Source organism: Vidua chalybeata, chromosome 4 (genome assembly GCF_026979565.1).
Source record: "Vidua chalybeata isolate OUT-0048 chromosome 4, bVidCha1 merged haplotype, whole genome shotgun sequence".
NCBI classification, from domain to species: domain Eukaryota; kingdom Metazoa; phylum Chordata; class Aves; order Passeriformes; family Viduidae; genus Vidua; species Vidua chalybeata.
The window spans coordinates 54,844,325-54,857,802 of record NC_071533.1 but is presented as its reverse complement, the minus strand read 5'-3'; the positions used below and the strand labels follow the sequence as shown (position 1 = coordinate 54,857,802).

The following is a 13,478-nucleotide window of genomic DNA, read 5'->3' as shown; positions in this document are numbered from 1 at the left end:
ATTTGATTACTTCAATATTTAAACCTTTTTTAGCACTTTTCATGTTATTTTCAATACATATTTGACTTAAGAGTTTATAGTGATTTTTGCTTTCCACTTAACATTTATTAGACATTTCTAATTTTGCAAATGTGCTGAATAGAACATTCACAAGGTAACTGTCATTTAAAAAAATCACGGCCAAACTTCTCTTAAATGCAAACATACCCTTGAAAATTAAATAATGCAAGCTATTTGCTTGAAATTTTACTAACCTGGAAGACTCCACAAGCCAGCGATTTCCAAAGTTCTTAATTTCTTTTCTAGTTCTGCCACTCGATTACCTAGAATTCTTTGGAAAAAGAATAGTTGTTTTACCAAGGTAACCAAAGCCCAATTACTTATATGACTACAGTTGAATTTTTAAATTGCTACTTAACTAGTGCAGTGAACCTGTATACAGTATCTCTTTTCACTAACTGCAATGGACAACCTCTCCCAGAGTTAGAAGAAAATTAAATATATTTGTCTAATCTATACCATGCTTTTAAAAAAGCAAAAGACCTATGATGTACAGGACATTCAATCTTTGCAGCAAAGAAAAAGAAAAACGACTCACAAAATATGGAAAACTCAAGACAGCATCTAGATTGACTTTGAAGTTCCAAGACACACATTTTTGCTAGTTCTTTATTCAGGGAATTTTCTCTATCATTAAGATTGCTTAAAATGGCAAGGAATATTTTTTCCATTACACCTTTTTTTTTTTTTTTAGCATTGAACTGCTTTCTACTTTACTAAAAAGTTTCAAGCTCTTTAGTGCCTTTATCACCCACTCAGTATTCACTGTATTTCTCCGGTCATGTCATCTTTTGTATCTGACTTCATACACAAATACTATTTGCAGTTAGCTCTCCTGCAGGATTTAACTTTTAGTCTTAATTCTCTCCCCAGATCAAATGAGAGATTTCTATCTTGAAAAGAAGGCTCATTTCTCCAATGAATTTTTGCAAGTGTTTCTCAAGCACAGCAAGTCTGCTAGAGTCAAAATCTTTAAATAAATCCCAAACAATACTAGACTGAGACAAGGCAGCAATTCTAAACATGACAGCAGAGATTATGGAGAGCAAATTTTACTCATCAAATTACAGCAACAGGATAAATCAGTTAAATTGGAACTGAATGCTGAGAAGCAGCATATCCCACCCCAGTAAGGCAATAGTATCTTCCTGTGTATACCAGAGCTGTGTAATACTGTACTGAGAGCTCCTCAGCAAGGGCTTTATGTGCAGACATTTGAGCACACTGGGAATGTTGTTACTGACAAGATGGCAGATTCTGGGAAGGACATGAAGAATAGCACACCCAGCAAATATCAAAGGGGCTAGAAAAATTGATAAACAACGACTAAGCATTTTTGAAATCTCTACTGTGAGGGCTTCGCAATGACACAATAAAGCCTATAAGTATTTTCAAGATCACAAAAATATAAATGTGAGAGCCAATGTAAAACAGAAAGAGAAAGCTTATAATAAATAGAGAACACTGAGAGGTGTGGGGGGGTGTCAACTAAAAAGAACAGTCCATCACAATCAAAAGCAGAGGAGAAAAGACAAAGCAGTTACATTTATTTCCCCATTGAAACTCAGTATTTCAGTAGGTTAAAAAGGTTATGATGGATTTTCTACTGTCTTCTCCAATTAAAAGCAAAATTATTCAGGTATGAGAAACTCAGCCTTAAAACACTATTTTCATAACCCTGACATCCAGCAGTTGGGTTCTGCAGTACAACACAACAGCTGACAGCAAAAGGCACGGAGCAGCTTTCAGGAAACTCCACCTTGCACACTTGGGAGCCCATTCCACCTTCCTGCCTAAGGCCTCACCAAGGGTCAGCTAACCAAGGTGCCTGGGAATTCCCCAGGCTTAGAGGGGAACAGAGACATGATGTAAGACTTCTTCCACATCATGTTAGTTCTGGCAGGGAGCTGACAAAACAATGTTGATTTAGCTAAAGATTGTCACCACAAAGGAGTCAGAAGTTTAACACATCTAATCCTTATTATTTTCATAAGTAGTTCACCACTAGTTCCAGGGCAGAAAACAGGGGAAGGATGCTGCCCTCCCTGCCAGCTAGCCATACCAAATACATCTCAATCCTCTGTAAGAAGTTATTGCTACTGCTCTTGTTATTCAGGTAACAACAGCAAAGTCACTTTTCTCTTGCTTCTCTTAAATTTTATAATTTATTTATCAACTGTATAATTTATTTATCATCTGTTCTAATGGAAGAGAATATATCCTGATAATACCTACTGAATCCTCTGAAGAGGCACTGAGGGTTTTTTTTAACCTTTGTTGCAGGTTCTCATGTAGAAGGATCATTTTGTATGTCAGAACAATGCTTGGCAACAGCAGAGGACAATAGTTAACCCTACTCCTTTCATTCACGAAGGGAGCAAAATACATTCAGTGATAGGTATCATTCTAGTTTGCTTAAAAAAACACTTTATCCCAAGACAGGTATGGGAGAAATAAAACCTAAATAAAGCTGCAAGTTCTTATAGCAATAAAGTTTTGAAAGATAAATGTGTGAGCTATTCTGAACACAATGTGGCATTTTTTCCTTTCCCCTGAGACCTGTGGGAAGACTGAGCTTGGTGGCCTGGGTAGGCCTACCTGGGTGAGTATTTTTAAAGAGGCTGCATGGGTTGGTAGCACCCAATTTCCTAATCTCTTTTTTTATCTCTAGACACAGTGAACCACATCCTTCAACTAAAACAGAAGGATTATGTCACAGAGACAGGTGATAGCTATTTCCACTGTTCTCTGGTCCTGTACCTAATGCAACAAGGGAGTTAGTATGAACCTCCCTCCAGGAAAGGGAGTCATTGTTTGTGCAACAATAGCAATGGTCCCACCTGACTTCAGAAGTCTCCTTCTGGCTCTCTCATGCTTTCCAACATACATGGCCATGATCTGAAGGGAGCTGTGGTGATTTACAGCACCTGAGCTCCCTTCACCTGACTTCAATTTAGCTCTTGCTGCAGAAGACATACACCCTCATACAGATACCATCACTTAAATGCCTGTAAATAGCTCTGTCACGGTCCCATGTCTGGCTCTGCACCTCGCATGGAAACGTGTGCTCAAGTTACAGACTGACACAATCCTTTTTGTAATTTTGGACATGACTGAACTTGCCCAAGTTAGAAATGTTAAAATTAGTGCAATATATCTAACCACCACAGCAGCTTTTACGCTGATCCAGCTTGCACAAGTGCTGGCAATTTCAGGAACAAATTGCACTAAAAAGAACATCTAATAAATGGTTTATTGCTGGTAGAATAAAAAAGGATGTTTATCCATTTGCTAAGCAGAGTTAGGACAATTTGGTTTTGCATTTACGGAACTGTTTAATCTTGCAACACCCTACTGTGTAGAGAATTAATTTACAACTGCCTTTTCAAATTAAGCTAATGGGCTTGTGAAGAAAAACACAGGACGTTACTTAAACTTAGTATTAGTAGCTACCAACCACCTTGGAAAAACAATCTTGTTTTTCCCACAACAACTTTTTTTCTGAAAACCGGGGATACAAAATAAGGGCTAGATTTAGCCTACTTGTCCCTAGGCACATACTCCCACAGTTCCTTCTATCATGCCATATCTTTAGAAGAGTGGCAATAATAGTAGTGCGTCTTCTCCGAGACCAAGTGCCAATGGATTTTTTTTAACAACAGTATAAGAACAGAAAGTAAACTTCAACAGAACATCCAAACTCCAATCTACACTAAAAAATCCACTGTCTTGTTATTGCTTCAGTTATTCAGAAAGCAAATCCACCATTCTGCTATTGTAAACTTATACAGTCAACTCTCAATCTGCAAGCTACCAAGGAGGTCTAGACCTTAGAGTAGGTTAACTGTGTGGGGGGAAAGTAAGTTCATGTGGTCTGAAAAATCTCATTTACTGATAGTGAGCGAATCACTATTAGGTCATTCACCCATCAAATATCAAATGCAGAATTTCTTCCACAAAATGAAAAAAACACCCCAAAATCTCATGTTCTTTATCCAATAAATCTCACTTTCTTCAAACAACAATCTGAAAGAGTAAATGTGTCCTTCAAACATGCTCTTTGCACAGGGAAAGACTGCTACCTTGTGATTTATGTAAAACTTTTTGTCACTACAATTCTCTCTAGCCTCACATCCTTCTCAACTTCCTATTTTGAATGGAGAAATGTCTTCAACAAAAGAATGCATCTTCTACTAGTACCAGTTTATGACCCTGTCTGTTTAACTTGTGCACTGATCATACATCTAATCTTCTCCAACAGGTGGGTAGTTTCTTTCCCATTTTCACAAGTCAGCAGACTTCACTTTTTACATGGCAAATAAGTGTCCTCATTTATTTGAATCTCAAATAAAGGATGTTTTTCCTTGATGTCCTACCTGCATTTCCCTTTTTCACATTAAATTTTTATATCTTAGGTGATTCCACTTGTAGTGGTTCCCATTCCTCCTAGCTCTTTAATAGCTTCTTTAATCCATCTAAAGTCAAAAGTGATAAAAAGAATGAGAATACTACAAAGGAATGTTTTTGAGGCTCTTCACTCAACTTGATCAGGATTTATCTATATATTTTTTTCCTGAACCATCCTGAACTAAATATATACACTATATAAACTATATAAACTATATAAACTATATACACTACAGATCTGAGAACACTTCTGATCCTGGACTGATCTGGACTGTCACTTCCCTCTAAGACCTGATCTTCTGTTGGCCATAGAACAGTAGTTTGCATTTATCCAGTCTATACTCTGATGGCTATATATGAACAGTGGGGCACACATAAGGATTATATCTCCTCATGTGGGTTATCTCAAGACAAACCATACTCAGTAGTTGAAAACAGAAAGAGTAGTATCAGAAAACAATCATTGCAATAATATTTGAGAGATACAAGAGACTGCATATCACCAAAGAAAAATACAAAACTAAGAAAGAACTTTGCAAAAAAAGAAAAATCATGCAAAATAAAACACTGGGTCGTGATACAGTATCAGGCAAATATTGGTTACACCTGGAACAACAAAAGTTGTTTTCTGGATGTTTTCCTTCTGGTGTTACATTAGCAGTAAGAAGGCAGTAAGCAGGTGTTAGTCCTTCCTTAGCACTGCTCTGTGCAGCAACTCCTTTTCCATCACAGGACAAGAACTGACTGAGCTGTCATCAGTTAGATCTGGGCTACATTTTCACCACTTTAGTCTCCTTTTAGCTGATTAGCCATTTGATGTCTCAAAGGCATTAAAAGTGGCTATCAACTGCTCCTCCACTTGTGTTGCCACATCACTCAGAATTATGCAATGGAGTCTGCCTAGTATCTAAGTTATCAATTTTCAAAGTGAATCATCCATTCTAGTGTAATACAGTTTACTTCAGTACTACTTCTTTTCAGAAAAGATGTCTGGCTGTTGCTGGCATCTGGTCCTGATGTGCTTTTGAGAAGCCTGAATAACCTCTGATTACCACCAGCAACTCAGGGTTTAAAAAAACAAAAAAAAAACCCCAAAAAAAACCAAACAACCCACCAACAAAAAAAGAGAGGGGTTGAAATTGAGCACAAAATCAAGGAACACTTCCTAGCTCTGATTTTTATACACTGTATAAGGACAATAATATCAGAATGTCACAAAATGTGGCAAAAAAATTATATTCTGCCATGATAGGAACTGTACAAACCACAAAGAATTTTACTGATGAGCAGAACAGCTAAGAGTAAACAAATTCCCCTTTAAAGTTCAGTTCAGATTTTTTTTAAAAAGCCCATATAGTAGCAATCAAACTGTGTTTATCCCCTTCAACTTTTAGCAAAGTAACCATAGGAGCAACAGGTATCATCTGTATGACACAGGCCACTAAGCAGTTGTCAAATGTTACATTAACCCTTTAAGATTCTTTTCTAGGAGCAACACTTACTAACTCCATCAGAGCTTATTAGAAAATTCCTACATTGACAACCAATTACCACATATCTTCTCTCCAGTTCAAAGCTTCCTCCCAGAAGCTTTTCTTTAGCTGTTCCTACAGACTACCTGCTAGAAGTCTGCTTTGAGTTATTACAGTTTGTAATAACCTAAGCAGCAAACCAATCCTTGCCTAGCAGAGGCAGACAAGTCTCTGTCAAGCCCAGAATTTAAGATGAAAATGTAATTTTTCTCAAATCACAAATCTGGTCTTAAAAACTAAAGAATCCACCACTCAACCATGATGATGAATTTTCTGTGAAAATGAATCTTCCTTCCCATTTCCCTTAATATTTCCCCAATCTAACTTTCCCATAGCTTGATATTTTACTTAGAAGTCATGCCACCTACTTGTTGGTTTGTCTTTGGTGTTGTATGACCATGTTTTTTTCATGGATGGTTTCCAGTAATGCAGTGGCCAGTGATTTGAGATCTGAAATGGATTGTGGTGTGGCTGGTAGGCTACATCCATGATCCTCCGACAACAACTCTTGGACTATAATGTTAAAAACACAAATGAGTTTTGGCTTCTCATGCACAGAAATGCAACACAAACATTTACTTAGCACTAAGGAAGTATTCCAATTACTCAAATGAATACATATATTTTTCCTTCAATTAAAAAACAAAGCCAAAAGATCAGAACTGTAACTTCTAGCTGGCATAAATATGGTGCCTTTCCAAGTTGATTGTTATTCACAGCAATAGCCAGAACAAGTATAGGCAGACACATCTTACATTAGCTCGATTCTCCTTTTGGAAAATACTTTGTGTTCAGAAGGATACAAAATAATTCTTCCACAAGCCTACAAATTGGTAAAACCTGGTCATTAAAACCAAAGCCTCCAAGGAATATTTTATATTAATTTTTAAAACCATTATATCCTTCAGGTTATTTAAGACTGGTGTAAAAATACAGTCACCCATGAACTCTTCCTCTGCAAGAGAGAGTCGGTACCTTCAAGCCAAATCAGGAAGTTCACTAGTATCATTAAAATCTGTAACTAGAATCTGGCTCTGATTCTTTACATAAATACATAAATATATATATGTATGCAAGTACATGGAGAAGAGGAAAAAAGAGAAGTCAAAACCAGGAAAATGAGTTTCAGCTTACCATGACACTTACTACTGATCTCATGTGTGTGTATGAATATACCTACATTTAAACAGTAGGGTGGCAAGGTATACTGTTTGCTTCAAAGAATTTTCTCATTCCCTTTCTTTCCTAATCTTGGTATTTTCTTTGGAACAGGGAAAAGAGATTATTGTGCTACCCATGAAGAAACATGGGACACAAAGATTTCTTGCAAAACATCTGAATGTAAAAGCTTCCAAGAACAGTAGCAGAGAACCTGACTTAGTGCCCCTCCTCCACCACCCAGTCTCCTTTTCATTGGAATGCGAATTGTGACAGCCATTGTTAGCAGAGCAAAGAGATGAATAAAGAAGTGATTTGTCAGGGTCTAGAGAGTAAAGAAATATTTGATAAAACTAATGGGGGAGAGAATGAATGGCAAAAGAATTAACAAAAGAAGAAGCAGTAATCCAGAGGCAAATTTTATATTGTAAAGTCAACTGAGAAGAGGACAGAATTAGCACATAGTAATAAACAGGGAATAGGAAGAGAGCTTTTGGCTTGGTTGGTAAGGAAAGGGTTACTGAAATTAAGAGGTTAGATGAAAGGAATTCAATGAGATATGCTACACCATGCTGCATTTATGCAATACCTTGCTTTGCAGAAAGGACTCCAGTCAGAGCACTGCTACTGGATCTACTATGAGTCTTTGAATTTTTTCGTCTCTCTAGTGCATTCTAGGGAAACAACAAATATCTTATTTAGAAAAACAGTAGCCAACAAATCCTGTCATTAGGAGGAAAGAATCTGGAACTTTGGATTTTGGTCTCAGAGCAACTCTGCAAGGCCTAGACCTTACACCTATAAAAAACTATGGGAGTGTAACTCTCAAAGATTATTATTCTCCAGCCTAAAGTCTTTGGCATGTTACAAAGACTCATCTGTCTCACCGTAATCACTTTACTGCAGTCTCTCCCACCCACTCCCCCTAATGTATATTTAAGACTTGCCTATTTTTTAATAATCTGCTAACTGCCAGTAAAGATACTGCAGTATCCTGTAGACAACATCAACTGGAAACAAAAGCAGACTTTTCCCAGCATTTCTTCAGATAGGTTTCAAAGGGAAAATTCCATTTCCTCAATCAGAGTTTCTATAAGCCCTTTTAGTACCAAATACTGACTTTCAGGAATTAAAAGCAGAATGGTCCTGCTACAGAAGTCCAGATCTTTCAATTACAGTTCTGTGAAATCCATTGGACCACCAAGATGCTCAGTTCTCACCAATAAACTCACACTCCAAGAGACCCAAGCTGCAAGCGAGAACAGACACTGAAATGAAGTTGGTACTTTGAGGAGCTTTGCTCATGCACAAAAAACAATCAGGGCTGTGACTACTTTATAGTGACCTAAATGAAGAAGTCCTATTGACAATCCTAAGATTACCCTTCTGACAAGCAGTCCTCCCCTCCCACTCCCCAAAATCACTTGCAGAAGGAAATAAGAGTGCACAACTTCTGGAAAGGGCAAAAATCAGTCCTGAAGGTTTTATGTAAAACAGCATATACCTTAACTCAGGAAAAGAAGAACAATGAAAGCTTAGTTACCATTAAGCTACATTAAGAAATAGCACAGCCACCAGAGAACAGGGAGACAAGATCTTTTTGTGACAGCAACACAGCTGCAGTTATTCACCACTGCATGATCTGCTACTAGCAGCTGGCTGGAAGGCTGATCATGTGCCCCCCAGCAGACTGATGATTTCCCCACAGAACTTAAAAACAGTATTTCATTAATTTTTCAAAATATTCTTAACAGGTATCCCTTTGTACTACCCTCAGCTAAGAAGCCTACAAGGAAGAATGAGCATGTAATACTATACATATTAATATTTTCATAATGACAATGGTGGATTTTTCTCACAAGAACAAATTTGTTTTTCAAACACATTTAACATGAAAATGGAGAATAACTTCCATGAACAAAGAAGCACAGTTTAGATGATATACTGAGAAGATCTTACCTTATATTTAGTAATACTGGACTTCAGAAGGTTGACTTCCTCTTGAAGTTGTTTTAATCTCTCTTGAAGATACCTGAAAAAGAAATGTAATCCTTTATTTCACGGAACCTTCAAATACTGCCTCAAGCAGTGTTCTTTACTATTTGGCATGTCCTGTCTTTGAACTAGTGAGAGTTCTTTTCCCTCTGCAGTTCTCTGAGGGATGAAATAACAAGATCTTACTGTTCTTGACCCCATAAAACTTAAAGCAGGGAAACAAATTGCATCAGTACAGGAGGCTGCCCTCCTGTTAGATTTGTCAAGCATGCTGCACAACTATTTTGTATTGGTTGTCAGGTTTCTGGGGAAGAAAGCTAAAAGAATATATTTATGTCTAGAGGAAATAGTCAGGAAGCATTTATGTGTGCCCTCTGTACTTAAAGGTCTGTGAGATGGACACATGAAGATTTGTATATATGTCAACACAAGACTCAGCTATGCAGAACTTTTGCATTGCAATATCCATCACTTACTTGGCATTTCTCATTAGCAATCACAAAGTAGAAAATTTAACGGTATAGTTGAAAAATGGTACACAGTTAAATGAAACAGTACAGTTCTTCCTATTAGAGTTTGTGCACTTGGATGAGACAGTTATTTCCAAATAGGAAAATATCTTTTTTATGTATAGAGGGTTTATAAGGGATCTTCTTTCATGTAGTACAACTGCAGTTGTATGAGGGTTTGGGACAATTTAATTATTTTACAGAAAAAACTCACATCACTGTCAGGAAGCAGGGGGGATAAATTGATACAGAACTCTGTAGGCCACACAAAACAGAAAAAAAATCTCCTGAAGTTGTGGGGAAGAAGTAACGCCTTTGGTAGTACACTTTCTTGCCTAAAGCATAGGTTTTTGTAAATGCAAACTGTCTTAAAAGTTCTATTTCACTGTAAGGTAATTTTGACATTAAGGGACATACCTGCGTATGGCTCTGTCAGTGACTCCTGCCTGTCATCCTTAGTAGAGACCATAAAACACATTATTTTCCCAATAAACCAGCAAGAATATCTACATGGGTGATTTCACCAGCAACTTTTGTTGGCAAATCACTCCATGCTGACAACCTCTCTGTGTGCAAAAATTATGTTTTTAACTGTAACCCAGGGTACTCAAAGTCCCTGTTTCCAACTCAAGATTAGTCCACTACAGCTCACTGGGCGTTTCTGAATACACAAATTTTTAATATTCTTGCTTTTGGTGCCATGCAGTGATGGGAATAAAAAGGTCTTCTCTTCCTTTTCCTTGTTTAGCTTTATTTGGGAACATCACTGGCATCTCTGTAGCCAAATACAGCATTGGTAATTTCCTGTAGCCTAGATTTCTCAATATTATTTAATGCTTAGTTACAGTATAAATAAAACAGGCAAAACAAATTTCCAAAATCTCTTAACTTTTATTCTTGGATATCTTTTCTTTAAAGTTGTGTTGTGACTGACTTCCTGATACTCCTATTACAACAACACACTGTTTTTCTAGGGAAACAGTAATGCACTCACCTGTTCTCCATACATAGAGCATCTATGTCAATGATACGGTTTTCATGCCCTCCTAAGACATGATTCAACTCTTGGTTTAGTCTGTCAGACTTATCTTGGTAAACAGAGCGTTCCTCTTTCACATCCTGTAACTCATCCAGTGCAGCCTGAAGATCATATCTCAGAGTCTCAATCTGAGAAGAAAGAAGAGCTGTATCAGTAAAAATTTAAACCATAGCTAACATATGACCCAGCCTGAAAACAGCAACAAGCACATGTTTGAACAGTATTCATTTTGGACAGTCAAAATTCTTTTCGAAGCTCATAACCCCAGGTATTTTTACCCAATTTCAGTAATATTTCATTAACTTGGAGTTAAGTAACTTTACCAGTTAAATTCGTTTGGAAAAAAATTCTAGAAATCAATTAAAATGTAACAGCAAAAGAAATCTCAATCCCTACTGTAATTCTGCTCTATAAACATATTAAGGTGGTTTTATCATATAATTTCTAGGACTCCAAGAATTAAGTGAACAAGCCTTGTCAAAAAGCCGGTAAGTGGGAATTTGCACTAATAATGGGACTTGAGCAATGAGGTTCCATAGAATAAAAACTGAAAAAGTACAAAAGAGTGAAGAAGTCCAGTGTGGAAGATACTCAAGGACAAAGAGCTTCAAACTTCCAACGAGATGAAACTGAGTGTGAGAAAAGTCTGCAGTGACAGAAGTCTCCACCTACACCCTAGAAAACACAGATAAGCCAGGAAGGACAACAGACCACCCTTTAAAAGAGGCTGGGTGACAAGCAGAAAGAACACAAGCTTGGTAACAGAGCTAGCATGGGAGGATCACACTGGAAGAAGACCAACAGCCTTTCCAGTAAGGGACAGTGGTGCTGCAATTGAGGGAAGACTGAAAAACTAGAAATTCCTGGATCACAGAATGGCTCGGATAAGTGTAGGAAAAGCTGAGAATGCAGACCTGCAAAACTGTCCAGAAAATTATGTATCAGTGTTAGGGAAAAAGTCTGATGATGCATGGTAAAGAGCATTCATACAGACTTGAGGAAAGAAATAGGTCTGATGTGAGAATTTTCCAGAAGAGGAGAAGAAATAGCTTGGAGGCAGGAGGAAGAGGACACTAACAACACTTCTACAGAAAATTTGATTCAGAGAGTATCTTTAGGAGGTACACAGCCACTGTACACTGTGCTGAATACTTGTAAGAGCCTTCACTAAAGGGTACCTGTTGTAGCTTAAGCTGCACTGAGCCGGTAATGATTAGCATCGACTCCATGATTCTCAGAAGGCTGATCAATCACTTCATTATACTATGTTTATTAAGAAACCCATTGCCCTTACAGACAGTCTGATACAGTTTGACCTAATTGGTGCTTGATTCCAAACACCATCACCACTGGACAATTAAGAAATCACCCTTTGGTAAACAAATCTCCATAACACATTCCATGTGTTCACACCAACAGGTGCAGCAAGCTAAGATAAGAATTGTTTCTCGTTCTTTTCTCTGATCTTCTCACATCTTTCCCCAGGACAATGCCTGGGAAAGTTGTGTCCTGTTGCTCTCTATGGCCAGAGAGCAGCTGCCACAGGTACCTTTTATTGACATTCATTGACAATATTCAATTGTCACAAGTTGTTGCTGGACATTAAAAAGAAAAGGAGAATCAATAATCTAGAGAAAAAAAATCCCTGAGATTAGGAATTCACTCTAACCACTACTTCCAGCATCAATCAGCCCTTCAAACAGAACAGAAATTATTTACTTGCTACTACAATAGCTCTGTAAAACATGACACTGTATGCCCATTTAATTACTACCTGTTCTCGAGCCTTTTCCAACTGTTGAACAAGGTCCTCCCGTTCATGTGCTGCAAAGTGGCGAGCCCCAACTTCATCGTCTCCCAGTCTTTGCTTTGCTATGGTCATTCGAAGGAGCTGTCATGACAAAAACAGAATTTGGTAAGGAAGAAATCATAGGCTGTAGCAGCAGAGTACATCTGTATTAGAAAGAGTAAAGCTGCCAAACAGCTGGTATTATTTAAATCAGAGGGAGGCTTCTGAGCTGAGGGTCAAATCCAGTTTTTAGTGAAAAAATCCAGTTGAACAGTCAAAGCATCCACAGGAATTCAATCAGACCCTGCAACAACAGTCATCAGAGTATACAAACTATGAAAGACCAAGAAAACGTAGACATGTGGTCAATGTTTTTTAGGAGCAACAGAAACTAATTCCACCCAGACTAAAACTACAGAATTACAGAAAGCCTCTTTGTAAATATGTAAATAGTAAAATTCTCTGTGGCAGAGAAGTCTTTTTAGTTAATAAAAAGGAACAAAGTGGTTTGTCCAGCTTCATTTTACTGACATGACTTAAAACCCCCACTGTGCTACATCACTGCAGAATTTGTATTAACAGCTGCTAGTACATTTGCTTATGCGTTATTTTTTTAGTCTACTCACAAAAGCTAATTCATGTCAAAAGCAAAACAATGGGCTAACAACAAAGAGACTTGGCCAAAATGCTCAAGCAGCTAATGAACTTCTGATATTGTGACTGCTGAAAACAGTCTGACTTGAATTAATACACATTTACATTCAATATCCAAAGCAAAAAGCAAAGACCTTTCAAGGACCATGGAGTATTAAATACCAATCTATAAAGCATTCAGCATTTACAGTTGTTTATACTCAGTACAACTAGGCCTCATCTTTAGGAGCTCCACAGAGACCAGGGAAACCTACCACAATAACCAGCCTGACTTTCCCTGTAGCTTCGACTGCACCAAGGAATTAATGCACATCATTATATTGCAGAGTTAGGAA

The 13,478-nt window shown here is 37.6% G+C and overlaps 1 protein-coding gene across 3 annotated transcripts in view; it reads right to left on the bottom strand.

Annotated features, from left to right (window-relative positions):
* CCDC149 (coiled-coil domain containing 149) overlaps window positions 1-13,478 on the bottom strand; it is a 51,834-nt gene that overhangs the window by 13,431 nt on the left and 24,925 nt on the right. For all 3 annotated transcript variants that reach the window (XM_053940507.1, XM_053940508.1, XM_053940509.1), the window contains exons 5-10: window positions 12,475-12,591; window positions 10,656-10,828; window positions 9,117-9,189; window positions 7,747-7,831; window positions 6,368-6,512; window positions 255-331 (exon numbers count right to left, since the gene is read on the bottom strand). In XM_053940507.1, coding sequence (XP_053796482.1) covers window positions 255-331; window positions 6,368-6,512; window positions 7,747-7,831; window positions 9,117-9,189; window positions 10,656-10,828; window positions 12,475-12,591 — 670 coding nt within the window. The remainder of the gene's footprint in view (window positions 1-254; window positions 332-6,367; window positions 6,513-7,746; window positions 7,832-9,116; window positions 9,190-10,655; window positions 10,829-12,474; window positions 12,592-13,478) is intronic.